The sequence below is a fragment of the Mercurialis annua genome, linkage group LG5, assembly GCF_937616625.2.
Source record: "Mercurialis annua linkage group LG5, ddMerAnnu1.2, whole genome shotgun sequence".
In the NCBI taxonomy this organism is placed as follows: domain Eukaryota; kingdom Viridiplantae; phylum Streptophyta; class Magnoliopsida; order Malpighiales; family Euphorbiaceae; genus Mercurialis; species Mercurialis annua.
The window spans coordinates 52126326-52154268 of NC_065574.1; the positions used below are offsets into that span (position 1 = coordinate 52126326).

Sequence of the window (27943 nt, forward strand, 5' to 3'; positions counted from 1 at the left end):
TTATGGTCCCATAGTTGTAAAATTAAGATCAGATCAAATCTAATCAATCATCACATTTTTAATTTGTGGGGTTCACTACCCTTTTGAAGCCAAAAAATTAAGTGGTTTAAAGTTGTGATTCCATATACTCAATTATTATGATTATCTTCACAATTAAACAAAAAGCCTCAATAATTAATTGACTTATTTAGTTTAAATTTTATTTTTTTGTACTTTTGTATGAAACTAAATGCTTAAGTAGAGTATATTATTGCAAAAAATACAAATAATATTGACTATTTTATATGTGTGACATTTGTTTTAATATAAAAGCAGACGTGAAGTCTAAATACACTATAAATGTTCAAATAGTATAAATGACGTACAATTTTTTTTATTAAACTCGTGAGTTTAATTTTTTTTTTACAAGCATTCTCTTTTTTATTTATTAAAAAAAAAGTAAAATTCGCTTTAAAATAACCGATTTAGTAGAAACCATACTTAAAGTTGATGTACATTTTTAACATTACCTAAATGACTAAACATATAAAATATTTTTGTGATCATAGTGTTTTCTCTTTTGCTCCAATGGATTTTTCTTCTTTCAATCAAAACGGAAGTGATATGCTTGTTGTTATGAAGTGATGCTATCTCTCGTTTTCACATTAATTGGATTATCATTTTTCTTCTATTTGGTGGCCTTCATTGACCGCCATTCATGTTCTTGGTCGGCTCAAGTAACACCTAAAATTTCATATTTAATGCAAATCCTGTATTTTTATAAATTCAGTTAGTTCGACCAGTTTATAATCAGTGGCAGAATTAGAATTTTCTTTCAATCTGAATATATATCTAGTCTGCGTTCTCTCAGTAATCCGAATTTAACCTTATTTTTTGGAAATTTCTCACGACAATGCAAACTATAGTCTTTTTTAAGGTCATCGGTTTTTTTTTGATAATTGGGATAGGATGGAATGTTTGTGAGAGAATTAGAATCCACAACCTAACAGTTTGCTGCTCAGCGCTTATATCATTTAAACTACAGTTTATTGGTAAGGTCATCGAATTAAATTCTCGCCAAGTATTAAAAAATTTCCGTCTAAAGTGATTTAATAAAGAAAAAAAAAAGGCTATTGCATACTCCACGGTTAAATGTGAGTCCACGTCACAGCAATTTTTACTTTACTACAAGATAAGTCAAACAAATTTACCATCAACCACGTGGCGAAGCCCTGCTGCTCTAAACGTATAATGAATCCAAATGGCCATCTATCCACAAACCGCCGTTAAAATTCCAAAAAATATGAACACCAATTTAAACGGCAGTAACGGACGGAGTACCATACAGAAGACGACTAGATTAGAAGAATTTAAAAAGAAGAATAAGCAGCAGAAAAAGTAGCAGTTACACTGCCGGATCAAAACAAGACAAAAAACATAAGAAAAATAAAAATGGCGCACCGCACAGCACAGCACAGCACATGACACGACTAATCAACAACTTTTTGTAGTGTTTGCATTACATTTCACTCAGCTTTGAACACAGTACTGAGCACGGAACCAGTCGAAAGAATCACGAAAAGGATCCGTTTTCTTGAGACAAAGTGAGATCTGTAGCTGCTAAAGGTACTGTTTGGCATTTACTCTTAAACACGCGATTCCTTTTTGTTTCTCATTTTATGTTCATTTTTACTGTTTGGCTGTAGGAATTGATGAAATCTTATTGTGTTCTGAGTTGAACGGTGATTTTGTGTTGGAAGCAGGTGGATTGAGTACGGAGCGTTGAACGGCGGATCGTTTTGAGGAATTATGGCGGGAGAGTTTGAAGAAGCTTGTAGCATTAGCTTTCAGGTATTTTTAATTTAATTTATGATCATTATTAATAGCTTTATGTTCAAGGATCTTACTGGAAATTATCATTTGATCAGTTCTTTAGTTGATTAATGTTCAAGCTGATAATGATGCTTTACTGTTACTAACAATTATTAATTCAAAATTATTGTGTAAATCAAATCTGTGATTTCCTGTTAGTATAATGATTCAATTTTTCTGTCTGTGCCGTATTTAATTGTTTTACAAAAGTGTTTGTTTGTTTTTTCTTTAACTATTGCTACTGTATATGATAATTATGTTTGCTAAACCGGATTCAAGAAAAATTTGTGATCTGCCTGTTTTTTTTTCATATATATTTCAAATAAAAGGTATTTTGTTCTTTAAATTTGATAGATTATTGGATTCGTACCTACAAATGTATATTGTTTTGTATACTTCAAACATGCCAGATGCTGTATGCTTCTTTTAAATTTTCTACTATTTTCTGGCTTCATTAAAATTTGCTTGCTTCGAAATCGCAATTTGTTTCTTCACTTTAAAAAAAAGTTGATTTGTGTGTTAACCTCTTTGCATCTACTTATTTGGATTGGGCAGACAGATCTTTTGCGCTCTGGCTCTATATCATTTGGAAGATTTGAAAGTGAGGAGCTGTGTTGGGAGAGGCGATCATCTTTCTCACATAATAAGTATCTTGAAGAGGCGGAAAAACACTCGAAACCAGGATTAGTTACTGAGAAGAAAGCTTATTTTGAAGCCCATTTCAAGAAGAAGGGTATGAGGCTACCTGGTTCTTATGAGGGCCACACTGGAGTAGAATACCACAATGGTAACAATGTTTCCGAAGATGTGGGGCGCAAAGATGAAGATGATATTTATGGAAGTAGTATTTATGACCAATTTGATGAGGGTATGATCGAGAATGAGGATTACATCGAGTTTGATGACAGTTATGAAGGAGGTCAGTTTGATAACTCGAACTATAGCAGCAGCCAGTATGGTCACTTTGATGATGAGAGCCCTGAAATTTCGGAATATCATGGGGAGTGTGAAATGATAGAATGTGAAAGAGAAGATCCTGGTGTTGCATCATCTCAGTCTCAGATGGAAGCTGCTTTGAGCAGTGCTGATGTTTTATCAGAAGGTATGCTTGAAAACATTCTAGAAGAGGAGGCTGAAATGGGATTTGAACACATTCACACGCCGCGGGCAGGAATAAAAGAGAACCATAATGACAGTGTTGCTAATGTGGATGAATCATCTATACCCATTGACCCATCACCAAAAAGTGAAGCAACCGGGACTGATGAAACTGCTGCAGTAACTGAGCAAACTCTTTCTCCAAAGGTTTGGACTTATATGCTATTTACAGTTTATTCAACTTTAAAGAAAACAATTATGAGATAGTAACTATGAAAAAATAATTGTTATTGTCTTATATGTCAGTTCAATCTTGTTTACGAAAGTTGATTTTAAAAGTTTGCCCATTATGCATTTAACTATTACCTGTACTTAATGTTCTTCTTATTCTAGTTGGGAGCTGCTGCTGAAAGTAAAAGTGCCGATGTCGGACTAAAGTCCCAAATTTGTGGCAGTCAGGTCCAAAAAGGCAATTGTGATGATGCACCGAAAACAGCTACAAAGAAACAGAATAGAAAGGAAAAAGAGAGCCCACAGATGATGAAATCAGAAATGCAGTCACCTCAAGCTACAATTCCAAGTAGACGTTTGCTGTCAAGATCTTCTAAAGGAGAGGTGAGCTATTCGCTGTAATTATCAAGTATTCATTTTGAAGTAAAATTCATATTCTTAACTAAGTATTTTTATGGTCTTAATGCTCAGGATTCTGAAAGTTGTCATTCAAGATCAAGCCTTACTAATAAAAGGTAGATACAAGCTCTTGCAAATTGAAATCTGCATTTACGTGGTTGCGTGCATTCAAATAACTCTGTTTGTTTCCGTTTCTAGTGAAAAAGATCAAAATTCAAAGAAAGCAGTTGATTCTAAACCTTCTGGATCAAAGAAAGTTGAGCCTAGAGTACGCCAGAGCCCAAACAGGTATGTGGATGCATCATTCTTCTAATTGATTATCCTGGTGCTTTGACCTTCTGAAACTTATTGCGGAGTGATTGTATGCAGATATAAGCAGATTGTTACCTCAGCTAAGGAAGACACGAGGAGTAGTACTGCTTCTTTTAGTTTCAAGAGTGATGAACGGGCAGAAAGGAGAAAAGAGGCAAGCGAGCTTGCTATTGTTAGATAACATTTTTTTCTTTTGGATATAGCATCTAAATTCTTTCTTCTTCTTAATCTCCTGATTTAGTTCTACTTGAAGTTAGAAGAGAAAATGCACGCTAAGGAGACGGAAATGAATCAGATTCAAGCAAAAACACTAGTACGTCGAATAATCTGATTACTATCTTTAGCTATCATTAAGACGGCGTTGACCTTCTTCAGTAATTTTTTTTTGTTTTTGAATAGCTTCTGTTAACTATTTAATTTTTAAAAGATGATTTCTACAAATATTGATACTTTTAAAAGTAATGCAGAAAACTATTTATCAAACCTTTGTGTGACACAGGACATTATTATTTTGAAGGACTAGAATAGGAATACTGTTACTCATCACATTGCATTGACTCAATACACTAAGCCTTTTTTAAATCTTATATAAACCATAGTTTAGTTTCTGTTAAAGTGGGATAATTCCACATCCATTATAAGTGTGAATGGATTATGGACATGTGCATATATATCAGTTGGGACTCTCCACTTGATACCAATTGGTTTTAAGATGGAATATAACAGAGTCTTGTCCAAACACACAATTGCCGTTCATACAATCCGAAATCCGAAATCTGTATCTGGCCCAGCCCACGCGACGCGTGAGGGGGAGTGTTAAAGTGGTATAATCCCACATTTGTTATAAGTGTGAATAGACATGTGTTTATATATCAGTTGGATCTCTCCACTTGATACCAATTGGTTTTAAGATGAAATCTTAACAGTTTCTATAAATGTCACGGTTTGTTGTTGTTACAGGAAAAGACGGAGGCCGAGATGAAAAAATTCCGGAAAAGCCTCAATTTCAAAGCAGCGCCTATGCCTTCTTTCTATCATACTGCTGCATCTCCAGGTTCCACCAAAAACAAGGTATGCTAGCATGTTTTCATTGTTTGGGTAGCTACAGCCTTTACTGAATTTATAGATTTAAGATTGTCAAGAGACCTCATGTTTCTTGGATTAGGGAATTAGAGTGCTAGTTCGACCATGTAGCCCTTATAGAATATTGGGTCTTTTTCTGAAACTTGAAGCATTGCCTATCCTTTTGAATGTTGATAAAATCATCTTAATGCAGAAAAGATATTTTCGACAATAGACTGCCTCTGCCTGTTGTCATATTTTAGCCTTTAAAGATTTCAAGATTGCATTTGTGAGCCTCTACAGACTTTTATATGTGATGTCTCTGTTGTGATGCCCCAAGTCTTAAAGCTATTTTTTCTTTTTATATCCTAAAGCCCCCTTTGATGTCGTATGTATTCTATTTTTGCACATATTTGGTAGAATCGAAGCCAATCATCTCTGAATTTGTCTCAGGCTATGTTATCTAAACCTAAAGCAGCCAAAATACAGCAAAAATCAACAAGTACAGGTAAAGGAGCTATTACAAAATCTCCACTGCTTTCCAAGTCGGGAAATAACCAATCTGACGCTGGCGAACCTCTACCAACAAACCACAGTAACCACCCAGAAGCTGGCGTGAATAAAGGTATCATTAGAAAGGAGGCCGAGAAGGGGAAGGGTTCTAATTTACAAAAACGTCAACCGTCAGAGAGTGGTAAATTGTTGAAAGGCCAGAGGGCTGAGGGGAATCCAAAAATGGGAAACCACAGAAATAGTAGTGAGATAATGAGGAAAAGTATTAAAGGTGTTGGAATTGGCAGCAACTCCGGAATGGGACGTGTAGCTGTTGGCGTAGCCTCCTAAATCGAGTTACGTACTCAATTGGTAAAAGATGGAACTATGATTGCTTGCATGTTTCCCACTGGTATATAAGAACAGAAGCGTAAAGGGAACATTAACGATCGATGAGGTTGGGCAGCATACAACATATGCTTTGGTAGCAGCACAAGCACCTAATGTAATTGCTCGACAATGATGCACGCAAAAGCAGCTGTACGGCGTAGTTAGAATAGGTCATAATAATGATAGAAATCAATTCATGAATTTGAATCTATATAGATCGAATACCTAACAGGACTTGAGCATAGTGAACTATTTGTCAAATTGTCATCCTAAAATAACAGTGTATTGCATGTTGTACTAGTAATACCTGCAATGTAAAATTTATGTAACCATATTGTATGAGTTATTGAAATAAACTAGCTTTATTTGAAGTCGGTTGATTATAGTATTTCAGTTGATGATAATAATCATTACACTAAAAAACTGCCGGCAAGGAGCTTATTTTATTGCGCGGAATGGGGATTGTTGTCTCTGACTCCAGTCTCCAGAAATTAGCAAATCTGCCGAATGTTTTGAAATTTCATATTCCATAAAATTGTGCTCTGGTTTTTTACCCGTGTCTTTCTAATGGAACAACAAAACTATAGTTATCCATTTTCCCAACAATTTCTCTTTTTCCTTTTCGATAAAAATGAATATTCTATTAATGGAGAAATAAAATTATATTTTGATCAAAAATTAAATTAAAATATATTTTTGAAACGTAACATACTCTCTTAATTTAAATGAGACCGTGAGTTTAGATCATACTCATCTATCCAGTTAGTATAGATGTGAAAAGTTTTTGAAAAGTTTGAAGGTTCTGACTTAATAATTGATCTCATTCAAAACATTTCATACACAATTGTGTTAAAATAAATAAAAAATGTTATTTTTTAATATATTCTAAAAGTACAACAATAAATTATCAAACAAATAATAGTAATTATTTTTATTCTTTTAAACCGCAATACATACAATTTTTTGATTGTGCAACTCGACAGTCTATCTGTACTATTAAAGATTATTTCAACTATAAATTGAGTTTTGGATTCGATAGAGGGAACAAAAAAATAAAAGTTTTAAGTAATAATAGTTCATACTTCAATTCCATTAATGTATTTATATAAAAAGGCTTAATGTATGAAAATATTAAATATTTGGCTGTGATTTCAATTATAACTAAAGTTTTCAAATTTGCCTCATTTAACCCGTTTTGAGAGTTTGTGTTAATTATATCCAATTTCAACAATAAAATTATTAAACTAAAGATAGATTTGACAAAGATTTAAGTTTTTTAAACGCTTTTTGTATAAATTATTTTTTGGATATTTTATGCCAATTTCAGTGAGTGAATTTTTGTAATGAGAGAAATATAGACAATTTTAACCACCATGTTCAAAAACCTCTAGTAGAAAAAAAAAATGTAACTTAGATTTAAAGTTTCACGACTTTTCCTGTAAATCATGTCAGATAATCTACCCTTTCCAATTGGAGAAAATTTCAACAATCATCAATAACTCAGTTGATTTTACAGAAACTATAGAGTGAAATTGATAGCTAACACCTTAGGGAAACAATACTTAATTAAACCATCTGACTGATATGCACATTATGAGTTTATTTACATTAAAGAGAAATTCTTACATATAGATTGAAAAATCCAATTCTTATTATAAAAATAATAAAATTGGCACCACCAAAGGTTGAAAAGGTCCATTATTTAGGTAACATCCCACTTTCTTCATACTACTTTCCACACTCTCTTCCAAAAGAAGTGATGTACTCAAGTGGTTACAAGATTCTAAATATCTCATAATTAATCACCATTTTGGACCCACAAATTTCTAATTGAAAAAAAAAATTAAACCAAAAATATAAGACCCTAGAATAACAACAAATGTAAATTAAAAGATAACAACAATCATAATTAAATGAAGGATAGCTATTGAAACACCTTTGCAACTTTAGTATTGTATTTTTCTCTTTCTCCAAACACAAAATGTTTAATCCCCAATTTCTTCATAATCTATTTTTATATCATATCATAAATTTTATTAATTATCATTGGCTTAAACAAATAAAAAATAACAACTTAATTATTTAATTTACAGAATTAGCTTGAATTATAATAGTTTGTTAAAAAAAACAAGAATAAGAAATATACATATGCTCATGAATACTCAACTACTAATTAAACTAATTAACCTATGATGAAATAGAAATTCATTATTAAGTAGCCAAAAAAATAATACACATACAATTAAAGAAAATTAAAACCAAGAACAATAACTGCAGTAGTGATCAACATAGTTGATCTTTGAAATCTAAATAATACAGATGATGACTCATCATCAGTTTGATGAGGAGGTTTTTTATAGTAAAATGGAAAATAAGGCAATATAGGTTCAGGAGGAGGAGGAACATAACCAAAATTATTATTATTCCCTGTGGGTGGAGGGTAATATGGAAAATTATTGCCTGTTGGAGAAGGGTATGAGTTTCCGGCCGGAGGCGGGTACGAAACTGTCGGTGTAGTGCCGGTGGGGGAGCCGCCGGTACCGGTGGGTGGAGGGTAACATGGATAAGGGCATGTGTCATCTGAGTTGGTTGTGGGAAGATTGAGAAGAAAAATGGACATGAGAAATAGAGTGGGAAAAATTAGGGTTAAGTTTGTAGCCATTTTTTGTGATGGAAAAAGAAAATGAGAGGGAAAAAAAGAGAGAAATGAATGAGAAGTGAGTGAGGTGAGTAGTGATGTTAATGGAGGTTGATACCTAAAAGAATATATTGTCTTTTGATGGTCCTACAAAATGGGGTAATGAAATAGGAGCTTAAAGAAGAAGAAAAAAACATTGAAATGAAAGTTTAAGCTATTTTTTAAAGTTTGTATGGTAGATGGATTATTGTTTGTTGATATATCTATGAGATAGATTGGACACATACACCAAGCCACCAAGAATAATTTCTTGAATTATTGTTGATTTTGTAGACATGATGAGCTTGCTTTTGAGACAATGATAGAAGGGGATTTTTATTTTTTTAAGGATTAGAAGGGGATTATTGTGTTATTCTATAAATTAGAAAAGGGTCATATTAGAGCAAATTGTACTAGACAAATTCATTTATTTAGCCCTGGCCATTACCCCGTTCTACGGCCCGATTCCAAACTAAAATTGGCCCGTTTAAAATCACGCAAGAACCGGTTAAAACCGCAGGCCAATCGGTTTCATATCAGTTCTATAATTTTTTAGAACCACGACCAAATATTGTCATTTTTGTTCATAGCTTGTCGCAAAATTCGTTGTAAATTAGTGAGTTATTATTCTGGTCGTAAATTTCGTTGATAATTTGCTGATTTCTTGTAGTTGATATAGTTCGTAAACCAATTTTTTAAAATTTAAAAAAAAAACAAAAAATCTAGGCTATCCAACCCCACTCGCTTTAAACTCTATCCTCTAAATCACAAATCTTAAATCATAAATCTTAAACCCTAAACTAAAATATTAAGTTATAAACTCAAAACACCTAAACCAAAAATCCTAATAATCCATTTAAATTAATTTGAAAATAATCTTTTTTGAAATTTTTTTTTGATCTTTTTTATTTTCAATAAACCTAACCGGAATTGAAATTGGCCGGTTTTAATTAGGTAAGAATCATAAACCGCTGATTCCAAACGGGAATCGTGGGTTCCAAAACGGCGGCCAAGGCTACATTCATTCAGGTCCCAACATATATGTTAAGCGGTAGTGACACATTCTCTTATTCATTGTCTTTTTAAAAGAGGAAAAGGATCATATATGCCTCTAAAATTTGTCTTCAGAGTCAAATAAATCCTCAACGTTTAAAAAAATTCACATATACACTTAACGTCTTAAAAAAATGGACAACCTGACCTCTATTTTGACTTATAAATGAGACGTTGGGGCCTGATTATCGAAATTGGGGGGGCATGATTGTTCATTTTTTAGGATGTTGTGGGCATATTTGAATCTTTCCGGACGTTGAGAGCTTAATTGATTTTAAAGCTAAACTTTAAGGACATAAATGATTCTTTTTTCTTTTAAAAATAAATATAATGTTGAAAGAAAAAACTTGATGGATGTTTTAATTTTCACCTCTCTTTAAATAACAGTGATATTATATTTTAATTTGAGAATTTTAGATTTAGTTCTCTATCATTATGTCTTTTTAAACCATATCTTTAAAATAAATTGACCGCGTTATGATTTATGAGATGATCGCAATTCACTTAATTTAATTGATCACTTATTAGGGGGAAAAAATTGATCACTTTTTGTTTTTGCTTTTTATGCATTATGTAAACGATGCTAGCCTACATAGGTTGTGACCTTGAAAGGAAAACTAAAATACTTTTGAAAACAAAATTATGACCCTCCAACCAACTTCACTTTGGATGCCTTTCTATTGAATTTCTGATTATTTTGTTTAGTAAAAATAATTTTATACTTCCATAATTTTTACTTTTGATATATTAAATTTTAAAAATAATTTTAAACAATTTAATTCATTAGTTTAAAAATTGAAATAATTATACCCAAAATGTATCTATTTAACGTGAATTCCTCGTATGATTATATTTGATTGATTCAACTAGAGAAAAACATATTCTATACCTTTAATTTATTTGGAGTTTGGATGTTATTGTTTCAATTTGCAAAATTGACGGATCATACTAATTAAATTTATTTTGAAAAATATATTTGTCAAAATGATCAAAATTATAGATAAAAAATCATTTCATATTTTGTTTTTGATTCTTTTTTAAAAAAAAACTTGCTGAAATAAGCTTTGATTAGATTAATTAGCTTTATGCATAATTTCTGCTTGATTTATGAAGTATAATTCCAGTTCAAAATTATTTCACTTGATTATTATATTGTTATCAACTAAAATGTTTATGTTTGTGGGTTGCTTACAACAAGAATTCAACTTGTAGCTAGTTGCGTCTTCTTAATTTGATTAATCCTTTGAATTTGCATCATTAATTAATGGGTTATATTTATATCCAAACTCAAAACATTCATTAAAATAAGAGTTAATCGTAAATTAATACATAAATTTTATCCTAATTTACAATTACAATATGAAATTAAAAATTTGCCAATTACCATACCAAATTTTATTTTTTAGAAAATTTGTACACCGAACTAGAAAAATACTAACGCGGACATTATAATATACAGCCACGCATGATTGGTCGGTGTGCCAATTTTCTAAAAAAAATAAAAGTTGGTGTGCTAATTGCTATGTTTCAAAATTCATATTACAAATTAAAATAAAGTTCATGTATTAATTTACAATTAACTCTTAACATATAAGCGTGCATTTTGGATACTAAGTCACAATGAGGAATCTTTTAACCTTCTACATCCAAACTAATTACTATTTGAGCCTGATAGGTTTCTCGCGGGAGATAAAACTTAAGCTCTAAATTTTTAAAGGTTGCATAATACATGAGCTGTATCACTATAATTGATTAGTATAATCGTTTAAAAATATTTTACCGATTCACCTTGCGTGATATATTATTGTAGCTAATTAATATTTCATTTTACTCCAAATTTTAATGGATTTACCGGCAAATTATATTGTAAATATTATTAATTAATTAATAGGATTATTTGATTATAAATGAATTAGAATATAGTAATCCACATGTATAAGAATACATATTGTAATGGCTTATCCCCTTAAAATACCCCCACCTTTTACCCCCAATTCATTTGCACCCTCGCGTTGTAAAACCAACAAATATATCCAAATTACGACCTTTCACTTTCAATTGCACCCTCAAACATTAAATTGACATATTTTCACTTAAAAAATATTTAAATCAATATTTTAAATTTTAACATATATTTTAAAATAGGACTTAATATTTTATTTAAAACAAAAATAAACTTATTTTTTCAAGTGAAAAGAGATCAATTTAATGCTTGAGGGTGCAATTGAAAGTGAAAGGTCGTAATTTGGATATATTTAGTGGTTTTGTAATGTGAGGGTGCAAACAAATTGGGGGTAAAAGGTGAGGGGTTTTTAAGAGGATAACCCTATTGTAATTGCCAATTACCATACCAAAATAAGAGTTCATAATTGTGAGAATTCAACCGCTTATCCATGAAACATATATTAGAAGTGAAGAATTGCATATTCATAATGTTGCCAAATATTTTCTAGATAAAACCGTCGTTACTGTAAGCATATTTTATTATGAAATATATATGTAATTAGAATTATAACTATATAATGGCTTAATATAAAAAAAGAGGAAATTACACAGAACACTCTCAAACACCAAAATATTCTCACTATCACTGACACGCGTTTCTGGCTACAAAAATACATCAATCTTCTTTTTCTTTTGAAAAATACGACAGTAATAAACACATTATATGGGTTTATTCTACACAATTAAATTGGTTTCAGATGTTTATCCTGTACAACAGTCGTCGTCGTCGTTGCCACTGTCGCCTTTGCCGCCATCTTCACCGTCCTCATCGCCACTTTGTCCTTCGCCGCCATCGTCAATCAATGTCATCGCTAAATTAGGTATATGTCTATCTTTTTAATTGAACTGTATATTGTTAATTTGATATGTAATTTCAATATAAATTAAGGACGAATGTGTTGAGTCCAATTTTGAAGCTGTTCTGTTATTTTCAAACTAATATCAGTTATTTAACTTATGCATATCTATTGTTTGATAAAATGCCACAAAGAGATTTTTGATCCTGTAGTGTAATAATTGGTGGGTTTGCTAATGTTATGGCTGCAGCATATTTTATAGAGAGTAAAGTTGTACAAATTGAAAATTGCTAACCGGGTGTTTGAAGTGAATTTGTTTCAGCTTAGGTTTCTATTAGGCTTCAAGAACAGTAAAAAAACTCCATTGTTTATCATCTTTTTTTGGTGGGATTTTTCAATTTGGCAGTTGCGGCATTCTCTTTGCACCACTCCATGTAGATATGAAGGTCCCATTTGTATTGCTATTGGTATGTTTCTACTTTTTTGATTAATAGCAATTTGGTTCAATGTGGGCATCATAGTTTGTTTTTAAGTAAAAGGTAAAAGAATGAACTAACTAATATTTAACCACAAATAAAATGAGTTAAGAAGATACCTTGTAATTAAAGTTTTGGTTTGTTGATTGCAGTAATAAATTGTTATATGGAGAACCAAAATCATTGTCCTCTCTTGGTCTGAAACTAATCATTAAACTATAGTCTTTTTGCAGTTGCTGCTATCAAATAGTCCTTTACAATCTTCAAGCTTTCGTTCACGGAAATAGAATGCAAGGAGGCATACTTATGTGACAGTCCTGCTTCAGCCAATTCTCTACACACCATGCAAGGCTGAGAAATGATGTTATAATAAGCGTGAATTGCTCCTTCAATATCAAAACCATCAAGCTTTTGGAATTCAAGAAGCCTATCCAGTACTTTAGAACTATAAACTGCCTGAGCAACTAGCTATATGAAACTTGTTGTACTCGGACCATCTTCTTCATGGATAGCTCCCTTTAATGCATCTTCAAAAACGTTTTCAATTACAATACTAGTTTTTGGGGTACCACCACCCAAACCTCCAAATAAAAGAGAACCATTAACGAAAATTGTTCCGAGGGGTAGCATAGAGAGCACTTGTTGCTTTTTGTATTCTTCTCGAGCATTATTGCTTTTTGTATTTTTTTTTTGTAAATTTTAAATCCTATGATTTATGCTTGTTTCTATAATTCTAAAACTCTTGTCTTCTTAGTAAAACGATAGTCAATTGTTAGTAAACAATTAGTAAATTAACTTATCTTTTAGTAAACAATTAGCAATTTTTTTAGTAATTGAAAATGAATGGGTGTTGGGTAACCAATGGTTAACATTGGGTAAACTGTTGGTTAACTTATAATAAATTTTATTTTGAATATATAATTAATAAAATCGTTAGTAAACTGTTATTGAACTTAATTTTTTGTTGTTAGTTAACCAATGGTGTACCAATAGTACACAAATAACCTTATTTTTAGTACACTGTTAGTAAACGTTGGGTTAACTGTTGATAAATGTGTAATAATTTTTATTTTGAATATATGGTTATAAGTTGTAGTATTTTGTGTAAAAAATTCTATTAGCCTTTTTATAGTTTTTATAATTTTGTCTTTAGAATACCGTTAGTGAACCGTGAGTAAACCGTTTATCTTTGTTTAGTAAACCGATAGTAAACCGTTGGTAAATTTATATTTAGTAAACCGATAGAAACCATAAGTTTAATATTTTATAATTTTAAAAAATAAACAATAGTAAATTGTTTTTAAATAAACGGATAGTAAACTCTTGGTAAATTTATATTTAGTAAACCGATATAAACCATAAGTTTAATATTTTATAATTTTAAAAAAATTAGCAATAGTAAATTGTTTTTTTAAGTAAACTGATAGTAAATCATTGGTAAATTTATATTTAGCAATAAATTATTTTTTAAGCTATATGTTTTCTAAAGGTGTTTTTATGTTTTCCAAATTTTATATTTTTTTTCCTCATATGTCTGTCATTTTAATTGTACTTTGTGCTTATTTTTTTTCAAAATCTTACTTATAGGTGTAACTTGATTTTTTGAATCATTTCAATTAATTGCAGTCATGGAAAAGCATCTTTTTATTTTAATTATATCTATTATTTTGTACTAAATAGTTTCTAACAGTTCACTAAAGGGTTACTAATTTTATATATCTTTGCTGATCAACTGCGGGAGTGTATTGCATTTCTTTTGTATCAATATGGGAAAATGAAGATGATTGAAAATTGGTAATATAATAGTATACTAGTATTTTTTTTCAACATTGTATGGCAAGGTAAAATAATTGCTCCTAAAGGTAACATAGTTGTTAGTAAACCGTTAGCAAACTAACTTATCTTTTAGTCACCGAGTCTCAGATACTAATTTGTATTGTTTTTTCTAAGATGCAAAATGAGGTTTCGTGGGCATTAATTCTTGATATTTATGTACTATGAAGCTCAATGAAGCTCTTCCTTCCAGTTGTGCTACAACAGAGAGATCCGAATTGGAAGAAAAATAGAGTCTGAAAGAGAAAAATCAAACCTGCTATGTTTTGTGATTTTGTTTTTAATTTATGATTGTAATGATTTTGTTGTTGGTTATCAATGGTTTACTAATAGTATACCAATAAATTTAATTTTAGTAATACTGTTAGTAAATCTTGAGTTAACCTTTGGTAAATCCATAATTATTTTTTGATGATACTCTTAATTTTTTATGTAATAAACTAACTTATTTTGTTAGTAAATTAATAGTAAACCGTCAGTACATTAACTGATTATTTAGTAGGCCGTTAATCCACTAATTAATATTTTAACATTTTATAATTTAAAATATAAATAATAGTAAGTTGGTGTTTTAAGTAAATCAATAGTAAGACATTGATAAATTTATAATAAAATTAATCTTTAGTAAATTGATAGTAACCCGTTAATAAATTTAAATTATAAAATTTTCGAACTAATTTTGATAACTTGACGTACCTATGATGAGCCACATCTGACATGAAATTGGAACGTGCAATGCATAATTAGTTTGAAAAGAAAACATAATAAAATGTACAATAAAATGAAATTATAAATTTGGACATTAATTTGATAATTGATATATACAAAGTGAAATGACAGATGAGCAGAAGATGAAGTTGAGTTAAAACACAAAGATGATTTGGATTTTTCTGTTAAAACACATAGATGATTTGATTTATAATAAAATTAATTGATAGTAAATTGTTAATAAATTTAAATTACAAATTTTAATTAAACTAAAAGCCAACAAACAAATTGGGATTACACTCCTACTTTAGTCAATTCAGTTTATATTCATCTAAGGCCATGAACAACAATCCAAATATTTTGATACATATCAGGGAAACTATTAGAAACCTCATTAAGCATTATAATCTTCTAAATCTACTCACACTAATCCAAAATCTCTTCATGAAAATATCAAACACCATCCCATCATCGGAATTATATATTTTTCAACTAATCTTGCAAGGCACAACATGTTTAAGAAAAATCAAAGAATACATACTTAGCCTCCTCCATGTCACCCATTCAAATATACCCAGCAAAGATAGAGTTCTAAAAAAACCAAATCTAACACAGGACTTTTATCAAACACATTGCGAGCATAATCAAGTTCCCTCAAACAACAAACTTATTGATCAAAGTATTTTGCAGATTAGACATCAAAATCAAAATCTGTTTGCAATACATGATAATGAATCAATTTCCCTTTAAATTCAGAGAATCTAAGAGTGCATAACTGAATTAAAAAATAATGATTCAGAGAACCCACTTTATACAAACCAATTTCAATCAATCCCGCCATTTGAAGAACCAAAAAGAAGAAATAATCTAGACGATGATAATTACCTCGCCGCATCATCGAATCCCATTTCCCATTTCAAATCCCTTCAAATAACCCTCTCTATACAAACCAATTTATGTAATTTTCAGGATCTTGTAATTGAAGGGGGTGAATTAAAATCCGTTGATTGATTCTCTGATATTAGTTTTGTGATTTTGGAAGAGATCTGTTGCCTTTTGTACCAATCGTATTTCTCAAACTATAAAAGTTTATTTTTGCAACAAAACTTTAGTCAAACGTAAACTTCAATTAATTTTAGTCAATAGGTGCTCTTGAGAATATTTAGGTGTTTTGAGGGTATTTGTCTAAAAAACTCATAAAAAAATAACAAACAATAACGTCATTTTAGAGGCCGAACTAATGCAAATCGGCCCAAAAATACCTAGACTCATCAGCATAGACTCAAATTAGACTTAAAAATCGCCTGATTCACTCACTTTTAGTATTTTTTATAGATTTTTGAAAACTCCATAATTCGAATTCTGAGTCCGACTTTTTTATAAATTCTGAATCCACATCATTCCCTTTAGGTTAGAGAAAATTTGTTCTCGAATCTGAATTGTAATTATATTTGTTTTCGCCTGAAAAAATTCTCTAAGCACGGAATACTTACTTATTTTTATGGATGTAGACATCCATTCGGCCCAACGAAGTTTTATGAAATTTTCATTTAATAAATCTTTTATAATGTAAGAATCAAAAACTCTAAAAAATAAAGATAAAAACGGATCGTCATAAATATCATTCACCTTTGCACTTTTTTCATCATCACAGATTACTGGCAAATCTAAATTGACAAACAGTAAAAAAAATTAATCATAAAGAGCAAAAACATTCTCTATAGTTTTTTTTTTATTTTCTTGTCTCAATCTCGCTTGTTCAGGAACAAACACAACTTTGATACCAACTGATGTTGCGGAAGTCACACTAAGAACAAGATAGTTTAAATATTGTTGATTATACGTAATAGTGGTAAATAAACTTCTAAAACCTATTGATTCAGTAACAACAATTCTAAAAATTAGGCATCAGAAGTTCGTTGATTCAATTGAATACCGAAATTTGAGAAATAATTAAATCTGTCTCAAAACAACATAAACTATCGTCTAACAACTTATAAGGTTGTTTAAATATTAAAGCAAAATAAAAACCCTAAACTGTGCATAGTAAAAAATAAAATAACAAAAGTTTAATTCGCTGTAATTGCAAAAATTCCATTTTAGAGGCCCAAAAGTTGGAATTCGCCCCAAAATGCTTGAGGTCATTAGCAAAGTTGACGAGTCTTGTTTATCGGCCTATTTTCATTCGAATTAGATCTAGCAATCGTCTAATTCGCACATTTAAATATTCTGGCAGATTTTTAAAGTCTCCAAAATTTGGATTCTTGGTCCAACTTTTCCGGAAATTGTGAATCCACATAGCATTGCATGTTGTGTCAATTATATCTGAATCTTTACGTGTTGTGTTAATTATAGCAAAACCTTTTCATTCGATTCGACATCGTTTTGCCGAGTTAAATCTAACATGGACGACATGTTGGCAAAAAGTTAAACCGGTTCAAAAACGGCTATAAAAGAAAAGTAATATGAAAAAAACCTGTTATATATCGATTTTGAAAGATTTGGTCATAAATAACTGACAAAAGTTGTAAAGATTTGATATTTTTTAAGAGTTTGGTTCAACTTTTCGGTGGTACTTTTATCTTTTACTTTTCAAAAAACTCCAATTAAGTGTTTAATGATTTAAAAAAAATCTTTTTTGGAGTTTTTTAAACCTCAAAAAATTGTTGTTGGAAAAACTCCATTTTAGAGTTTTTTTATCAACAGCTGATAGTTGTTTCAATATTTTAAGGCAAAAGACTCACTTTAGCCCCTAAGGTCAAACCAATGAATAAATAAATCCCTAAAATCGAGGTTGGCTCACTTCACACCCTGTAACTGTCCAAAACGGCTCACATCACACCGAAAATTTGACCTAGTTAGTTTCTTCTTTTAAATGATGACGTGGCACATTGAAAAAATGTTCAAAAAAATCCTCAATGTTTTAAATACTTACCAATTTTATACTTACAATTTGTTTTAACTATTTCACCCTCTTTTTCATTTAAGTATCAATAATTAAAGTATGTTTAAAATTAAAATATTTATTAAAACAATTGAAACACAATTAAACATTTCAAAACAAAATTAAACGCTTCGAAATCTAATTAAACGCTTCGAAATCCAACTAATTAAATAGATTCATCCACCCATCCCCAAACACCCGCCGGAAACCATATCTACAATCTCCCGTAAAAAAAATATTCCAACTAAAAAATAAAAAGAAATCACTGGAAAAGACGAACAGGTTCGTCCCGTCTTCTCCAGTGAATTTTTTTTATTATTTTAATTTTTTTGGTTTAATTGGATTTAAATTTTTAATTTAATTAGGTTTAAATTTAATCTTAATTGGTTTAATTAAATTTTCTATTTATTTAATTGGATTTTAAAGCGTTTAATTAAGGTTCGAAATATTTAATTGTGTTTTAATTATTTTAATAAATATTTTAACTTTAAGTATTTTTTAATTATTGACATTTAAATGAAAAAGAGGGTGAAAGTGGTTAAAAAAATTTATAAATATAAAACTGGTAAGTATTTTAATAAGGATATTTTAGAAACTTTTTTTTACATGCCATGTCATCATTTGACTGAAAAAACTAATGCCGGTCTAATGTGAGCCGTTTTGGACAATTACAGGGTGTGAAGTGAGCCAACCTCAATCTTAGGGGCTTATTTATTCTTTTGGTTCGACCTCAGGAGTTAAAGTGAGTCTCTTGCCTATTTTTAAGGGCTTTTTATATAAAATACTGATTTTGGCAGCCCATTTACTTTTATACAGGACAAGTTAAATCTTTACTTTATCTACCTCATTTTCTTACTTTGATAACTTGTACTTCAAATTTCTTTCTTTTATACGATTTTTCTTATTTCTCTCAATCATTCTTTTTCTCCACGATTTCTTTTGAGCTGTGAAAGAAATTTTCACGATTTCTGCTCCTTCGCTTCCGCCGTTCCGCCTCCTCCGTTCCGCTGTTCTGCCTTCGCCGTTCCGCCTCCTCCGTTCCGCCGTTCTGCATTCGCCGTTCTGCCTTCGCCGTTCCGCCTCCACTGTTTCGCCTCCATCGTTCCGCCTTTGTCTCGCCGCGTCATCTTTCTTTTATCTTTTTAATTTTAGATCTGAAATTTTTTGTTCTTTTTTTTATTTTCAGATCTGTAATTTGTTTATCTTTTACTGTTGATTCACCATTAAACATGTATAAAGAGTATCTTTAAATAATCTAATACTTATTTTATGTTATATAGAATAATTTTGTGATTTTATATAATAAAATTCTGTTATTTCTGCATTTTTTTGTGTTTTGTTGTATTTCTGCGTTTTTTTTATTCTGCAGAATGATTTGTTGATGATGATTGATTGCTGAATTATTGTAATGTTACAGTGTTGTTGATTTTATGTTGACTTTATGTTGATATCTACTGATTCTTTTTATTTTAACATTGACAAATAAGATAATATTATCTGTGAAATAAACTTTCGTTAGATGAAATGAAACTGTATCATAACCGTCTTTGTCGAAATTTAGTTAGGTATGAGAGGTGGAACGCAAAATAGTTATACAAGTGATTTTGAAGAAACTGTACAGCTGCAAAGAGAATTGAGGAAAAAAAATATTTTGAAATAAATTTTTTTAATTTGTGAACTGTTGTGTTGGTGTATATTTAATATATTTTTATTTTTATATGTAAGAATAATTTTATTTTTTCATTTGAATTATTGTTGTTGTTTTTTCATATTATTTTGATTACTTACTATGTTAATATCTGTCACGACCCGAATTCCACCCTAATCCAAGTCACGACCGGCGCTAGGGAATGGGAATGGTTGTTCCGAAACCCGTAGCAAGCCTAGAACCTCTAGAAATTTTTCGCAAATATTATTAAAAGATCGCACCTCGCGTACGATCCGTTTTCAGAAAATACCGTTAAAACTTTTCTCTTTTAACAAAACACATTTCTGAAAACACACATATAGGCGAAATCTGATTTTCAGAAGTACTGGTTGGATAACCTCGTTATCTCAACCCTCGCTTCCTTCTGAAAACCTGGCGTGGTGATTACTGGAAACCAGGGACTTATCTTTCGCTTGCCTTAACACATAGGCATCCCTGTTCCAGACCACACGCCACCGTCAATATGTTTAATAAAATAAAGCGGACACCTCTGCGTCTCGCAACGGTGGTATTAAACATATTAAAATACACAGCGGACCGGTTACACATATCCGGCGAACATAAAACATACTGTTTTTGACCCTCACAAAAACACACGAGGCCGACTCGGTAACTAGACACGATATGCCACTAAGCAGCCACCCAATAGGTACACACATGCACTAGATCCTATCAGAGTATCTAAACAAAGGACTAGTGGCACGGCTGCTGGCACATCACACTTATACTATTGCAGCATACTAAGAGTACAAAATCCTATGTACATTACCAAAGAAGAGCTTTCCTGAAGAAGGGATGTGGAAGCTCGACTGACCTCAAATCTCGTTTCCTGAAAAATGGGATAACAACAACGGGGTCAGAAATATAAATATTTCTGAGTGAGTAAACAATTTACAGATAAATACCAAAATCGCATTATATATATAAAACAGTTATATATAAAATATGACCAATTACGTCGATCCATATGAAACCCTAGTTCACAAATGTCCTAACAGACACACTCATCTTATGAGCTTATGGACAACAGAATAAAGACCGTGAACTGAATCACTGCCGTCCAATTCTGTATCTCTGGTACCTGGACCGTAATCAGAAACTGCCTTCGCGGTTTATTCCGCGACCGTAACTGTATTACTGCCGTCTCAGGGTTTACCCGTGAAGTCAGGGCATCTACTTTCCCAATGACTTACACGACATGCATACCTCTATACCTCGACAGAAGTACATCTAAAAATCGGTGTTGGTGATCACGCAACCCTATTGATGCCCAATAGGTAGCTCGTTCCAATGGACCTCTCTTGGCTAGTTTATACTACTGCGATTTATGGATTTAAAATAATTGAATACTGATATTCAAAAGTAAACAAGTAAACTCACAGTACTGCTAAGTTGCTACTTAGCACCGTCGTATGTGTGACAGACTCCCCTGAGTCCTGGTCTGACTGCTGGACAGCTAGTCGGATCAAACATACAAAACACACAATACAAACATCAATACTTATTTCTGGTATAAACAACTAGGTCCTGAAACCTAGGCCCAGACAAATCACACAAACATATAACATATAACACTTATGGTCTTTTAATTTTTAAAATCATATAAATCGTTTTCACCTCGATAAAACGTTTAGACTTCGCTCTAGAAGTCCTTTTAGGTATAGTTATACCTAATTAAAATCATTTAATAGTATAGACTTGATTGCCAAAACAATTCATAGTCGTATACTAATTATTTAGCAACATCGTTTGCTAAATCTTTTAAACTGGTTAAACGTCGACTTTAACTCTTTTAAAGTCCTTTTTAAACGTTTAACTTTACTTTTAAAATCTCATTTTAAAAGTCTTTGACTTAGGTTTAAAAATATTTATTTAAAATATTTTAGTTTCGGTCAGACAACACATCGAGTTACTAGGCGAAAACATTTCAGAATCGCCCCTCGAAAGTCCGCCGAAAAAGTCCGGAAAAGTCCCTACGCACACGTCCCGCTAAGTCACTGTGCGTCCGCAAGTGACTGGCTGTGCGTTCGCACAGCCACTGCTGTGCGTTCGCACAGCCTCTGCTGTGCGGGCGCACAGCAGGCCAGCCCCGGGGAAATCGATCCCCGGGCCATTCCGACGTGCTTTTAACCTCGTTTTCCGCTCCTAACACGTATACAAAATCCAATCTATCCAAATTCACATTCGAAACGTAAAAATAATAGGTATACGTTCGATTCGATACGGTAACCGTTTATAAACGTATATATATTCGATATATATCAAAATATATTAAAATAAACGTTTAATACGGAATTAATACCTCGATTACTCGAGTAATCGTCGAAGAAATGGAGTTAGAATCGAGAAACGGACGAAACGGATCGAAGCCCTAATGTTTGCCGTCGCCACTGGAGCTAAGCAGCTCAATATCATTTGCTTAAATGAAGCAAATGAATTCGTGGGTTATAATCTGAACCCAAATCACATATATATAATAATGGTTAAAGTGCGTTTCAGTACTAGCTCAATCATGCACTTTAAACCAACTTCTAAACTAGTCGTCCGTAGCCCAAACGGAAACGACTTTCAAATTTCGTAAAAATTTACCCAAAAATCCTATAAAATGTAAAAAGAATAAAAATATAATTTTTTTATTCTTATCCGACTTATATTTTATTCTAAATAAATCTCGGAAGATTTATTAGGTCCAAATCAGTCCCACTTGACTAAAATTAATACGTCCAAATTTCATGAAACTTTGACGATAGCTTCGTCAAATTATTTCGCGAATAATGACACCAAAATTATTCGCTCGGGACATATAAATTATTTTATTTTAATTTGGACTAACGAATAATACTTAATTAGTTAATAATTGAAAACTAATTGAAGTAAAAGTTTAGGGATTAAAGGAAGCATTTCTCCTTACTTTCCCCTCACTCATAACCGCCTCACCTTCTTCTTATCATCTTTTTTTTTCTTTTCTTTAATATATATATAAAATATATTTATATATATCTTAATTTATATTCGTTAATTACACGTCAAAACTTCCGAATTTCGACATTTTAATTTCGGGGTTTTATCCGAAATATTAAACTCTACAATTAGAGTGGTATATTGATATATTAATTATCAATATATTTTTATCTTACGACTCCAGTCGTATCTTCTATTCTATTAATCCCGTTCATATCCCTTTATTAAAATTTAAATCCTCGATTTAAATTTTAAATTTCTATTATTACGATATACTTTTAGGGATACTTATAAATGAAATTTACGATTAAATTTAATTTACGTATTCCCGGCTAATAAAATTTTTACACGTGGTTTATAAAATAGAGGGTATTACATTCTCTCCCCCTTATATAAATTCGTCCTCGAATTTACATACATTTTCTTCTTTTACTTATACAACCCAAGAATACTCTTTCTATTTCATGTTCTATGCTTCACAGCATAAACATTGCATGTGAAACAACTGCTGTCTTATGTGTCATAACTGCTGTCATTTATGGCACAATTGCACATCATAAAAATTACTGCCGTCTATGGCATAGTTGCACAGCTGTGCATTATTGTCAACTTACTACCTTTCGTCTATCAACGTGTCTATCTCTACTTTACTTGTCCTTATGGACCGTATACTTTATCTACTAGTATACGAATAGTGGGTATCTAAACCTTGCAGTTCTTCTCTAACTGCTGCTCATATCTCCCAATCGCTTTACATCTCATCTCACTGTACTTTCACTTATAGGTTCCTAACCTATAACCTTGACTTCTGTTATCAGAAATCTAGGTATCCATTAACCTCGAGTTATTCCCTTATGTTTCCTCTTTTCGAGCCTACTTTGGCTATCATGATCGTTTATTCTGAAGCGTCCGTTTACCAAATAAATTTAATATTCCTATAGTCGGCAATATGTTCTACAACTTCCGTTTAGACTTCGAGTTAAGATTCTTTCTCGAAGGTATCGGAAATTGACCTCAAAGTTGGCTCTTTGAGCTAATTTTAAATGACTGCGAAACTGCCGTCATGGCTGTTATTGAAGCCAATGAACCAAGCATTTAAATCAGTCTTTTTCCAAATATTATTGCATATACATATAATTTGACATTTAATCTACAACTTTCGTGAAGAGTCGAACTTAATCCGACCTCTTTTCGGTTTCCGAAATCATCCTTGAAGTTGGCTACTAGCCAAACTTGTATTTTTAATACATCTTATTACTTTTCCTTTTCGTTGTACTTCTTTACAGACAGTACAAACTTTGAACTCACTTCTGGGATATCAACTTATTATTAAGTCTTATGATATCACCTTTGAATTCACTTTATTTTTACTCCTTGAACTCTCTAGTTCATTTTTATTATTGATTGTACATTTTATTGTACCTTTTATAACTAAGATTTTTAATCTTATTATAAATTGTTCCTATCTTTTAATCACTTTAGGGTAATGTTGGTTAAGTATTTTTAATCTCTAACCTTACCCTTTGTATCTGTTTGAACTCTTTGTTCCATAACAGACTACTGATTATATACTTCTTTCATGATTCTATATCTTGTATAGAATGTCTTCTAAATCTTTATCAATCTATAGTAACTTCCTGTTACAGATTGAATTACTTGGTTCCTCTCACACTAATGATGTGGTTGTATGGGTGTAAGTGTAGGTTATAACCTAATCATCTCCCATGAAACACCTTCCTATCTCGATCACAGTTACCGCAAAACTATACTTTCGCCACTAGTTTTCGGTATTTCCAAGGTTAATTAGACTTCTTAGCCTCTTTCCACATACATATTCTCCTTGTTCACAGCTAACAGTTATTATAACTGCACTATAGCTGTTACTATCGCATTTAATTAACTAACTATCAACTTTAGCTCCGTTTTCAAACATTTCACTTTGAAAACAAAATGTTTATTAATAATTTTCTACTTTTAGTCGGCCATACTATACATATTTCTGGCCCTACATTCAAAATACATGTACACTACATGTATATTCCGTTACCAGCCAGCCAAGACCTCACAGTCATAAGGCTCGGTTCTCGGAATTTTCATCTTTTGAAACTACTGTCTCATCACAGTTTTCAAATTCATTTATATACATATATGGAGCTTATGTTGATAATTCAAAGTTAATTAAAGTTTATACTTCTTATAATTGTCACTTGCACTTTTGGCTTACTGCCAAAATTTCACGCAAGTTCCACGACAATATCTTCATCATCGTGCATCGTCTACCTCTCCGTTCGACGATCGCAACGGTTAAAACTTTGATAACCATCTTGGGATTGTCATATCCCAATATCAAACCGATCTAACGGTTCGATCACAAGTTATTAGGGTTTTACTATACCCTGCTAGTTTCCAGATAACATCTGAAACTCACTTGTCCAATTCACTATCTTCATCCCCGTTACACCTTGATAACATCTTTACCTTATGTTGGTTCAAGGTTTGATATACTTTTTAAGTATATTATTTATTCGTTTTATGATTTAATAATCATTTTCATTAATGAATATCTGTTAACACGACTTAACAACTCCGTTAGTCGTTAACATATTCATTGATCCTCTTTATTCATATCAGAACTAGTAGTGTACCTACTCGGTTCTGAGAATACTCATACTTCCTTTCATAATCTTTCTCTTAGATGTTTCATTGTTATTTATCATTTAAGTGCTGAGGTTTACTCCTCTCAGACTTATGTATTTTGGTTTTATCTAACCACTCGTATGGATTTAAGAGATATGTCCATTACTGACATCTGCTCTGTCTGTAAGACTAATCTCCAATCCGTTTAATTAAACACATGTGTATGACTTTGTTCACATATAGTTACTTGAAGTCAAACTAACCGAGTTGTGTTTAATTAGATCCTACTCTCTTATCTTAATCGTGACAATCTTCTATTGTCTACCCTCGAACTTTTATTTACCATAAAAGTTCATCACTGGACTTGTATCAGTCTATTCCTGAGTAAGAATATAGATTCTCACTCTCTCTACTCTTCCCGTACTTTCATTAATCTCTAATGTCTCGGTATGAAACACTAGAATTTAGGTATTTATTATTTATTCTTATAATACAACCATTATTCTTTATCCCTTTTTCCCATCTACCTTGTCACTATCACAGAGTTTTCGTTTGAGAAAATACAGTTTTGTCCTGCGTACACTGACGCTTAACAAATATAAATCAATTTGTCAGACAAATACAATTGATCTCGTCTGAGACAATTATTATTCGTCCTGCTTGCGCAAGCCTTTTAAATCTCACTTTTCAAACAAATTGTGAATTCTCAAATTCACGGTACAAAACATTTTTAATACAATTGTGCTTCAGGGTGATGACATCTCTCATCCCCAAGGAGTTGCTATTTCAATTCACTTTTCATTGATATTCTGATATATCAATATATATGATGCATGCCCTAATCAAATCATTTTATGTATATATGTACTATATATAAAATTCAGGTATATGCTTATTCTATAGTGATTTTCGCAACATGCACCTTTAATGCATCTGAGCACAATTATACGTTCAACTGTAAAATAAAACTTTAATAAGTTTCTTTCAAACTACTTCTCTGTGCCATTTCAAGGTTTCCTAATCCTCACATTAGGATTTATCATTCTTTATTTAACATTTACCTTTTATGTTATTATTCATTGTCAGGTTGTTTATTAACAGTTATTGTTCATTAGTATGTGTGTTCTTGTTTAAGGATATTCTCTATCTGTACTTTATGTTTTCTAGTACTAAAACACATAAATGTACTTAACTTAAACATAAGACACATATCTAAATGTTACCTGAGGATGATTGTTGAGGCAGTAGTGCCTCTCGAATCATCGGACCTTTTTCCTCGTCCGTATCGGCGTATAAGCGTTCCTTTACCTTCCTCGTGAACATTCTCACATAGCGTCTCACTCTATTCAAACTTTGTTCCTCTTTCTCCTCATTAGCATACACATTCCCCCTCCTTTGACCTGGGGAATGACTCATCCTTTATTAAACTATCCTTAGATTGTTTATCTTTTCTAAATCCTCCCCCAGCCTAAACCTTATATATAGGCTGATATAACAGTAGATTCAGACACTGAATCAATACTATCGTCAATAAAATTTATGTTTCCCATTAATCTTTCCAGATCCTCTAATTCAATAGCATCATCGTCTGTATCCATCTTATAAACTGAAGTAAAATCTTCAGCCTCTAATGGATTATCAGGCACGACTTACTGCTGAGCTCGACTAGGCCCAGACATGCTGAAACACATGTGGCCATAACGCAAGTAGCCGATATAACAGTTATAGAAAAACACATTTTCATATAACAGATAACACCTTATAAACACATATAAAATAAAACACATACCAATCACACATATAGTTCAGAGAAAATCTAACTATTTTCTCGAACAAATGATTCTTCTGGATTCTTCGCCTCGTTCTGTATTCAAACAGAATCAACTTCCTTGAATACTGGTCAATTGATCTGACCATTGTGTACTACTCTAATAGAGCGTCTCGAACACAGGAACATCTCACATGTTCCCTTGTTAGTATCGTGTTTCAAACACAAGAACATCTCATATGTTCCTGATCAAACATCACATATACTCTACAGACGTATACGAGTTGCTACTTATAGCTGAATGTTTTCAACAACTGAAAACTGATCAAGACATGACTCGAATCCTATGTTGCTGCAATAGTCTACTAGGAATCCCCATAATTTCTAACACAACTTACTTAACAGTATCAACAACAGTACTTCGGATGGTCAAGTACTTAAAATGTTGCTCTGATACCACCTTTGTCACGACCCGGATTCCACCCTAATCCAAGTCACGACCGGCGCTAGGGAATGGGAATGGTTGTTCCGAAACCCGTAGC

At 31.7% G+C, this 27943-nt stretch overlaps 2 protein-coding genes and 1 long non-coding RNA gene across 4 annotated transcripts; 2 read left to right on the forward strand and 1 right to left on the reverse strand.

Moving 5' to 3' along the window:
* Nucleotides 1-1358: 1358 nt before the first annotated feature.
* LOC126682338 (protein WVD2-like 7) lies at nt 1359-6206 on the forward strand. 2 transcript variants are annotated; one of them, XM_050377984.1, is made up of 10 exons: nt 1359-1605; nt 1686-1830; nt 2407-3156; nt 3343-3564; nt 3652-3695; nt 3778-3867; nt 3949-4045; nt 4133-4204; nt 4852-4962; nt 5407-6206. In XM_050377984.1, the coding sequence occupies exons 2-10, from the start codon at nt 1789-1791 to the stop codon at nt 5794-5796; spliced, it is 1818 nt and encodes a 605-aa protein (XP_050233941.1). In that variant the 5' UTR covers nt 1359-1605; nt 1686-1788; the 3' UTR covers nt 5797-6206. The 2 variants fall into 2 exon arrangements, with proteins under 2 accessions (XP_050233941.1, XP_050233940.1); XM_050377983.2 differs by having other exon boundaries at nt 1743-1830.
* Nucleotides 6207-8025: 1819 nt separating this feature from the next.
* On the reverse strand, nt 8026-8739 carry LOC126682272 (extensin). Its single transcript, XM_050377881.2, has one exon. It carries the CDS (start codon nt 8495-8497, stop codon nt 8078-8080), a length of 420 nt encoding a protein of 139 aa, XP_050233838.1. The 5' UTR covers nt 8498-8739; the 3' UTR covers nt 8026-8077.
* Nucleotides 8740-12115: 3376 nt separating this feature from the next.
* LOC126682857 (uncharacterized) lies at nt 12116-13566 on the forward strand. Its single transcript, XR_007641533.2, has 3 exons — nt 12116-12390; nt 12773-12833; nt 13065-13566. It is a non-coding gene; the product is annotated as an uncharacterized LOC126682857 (long non-coding RNA).
* The last annotated feature ends 14377 nt before the right edge of the window (nt 13567-27943 follow it).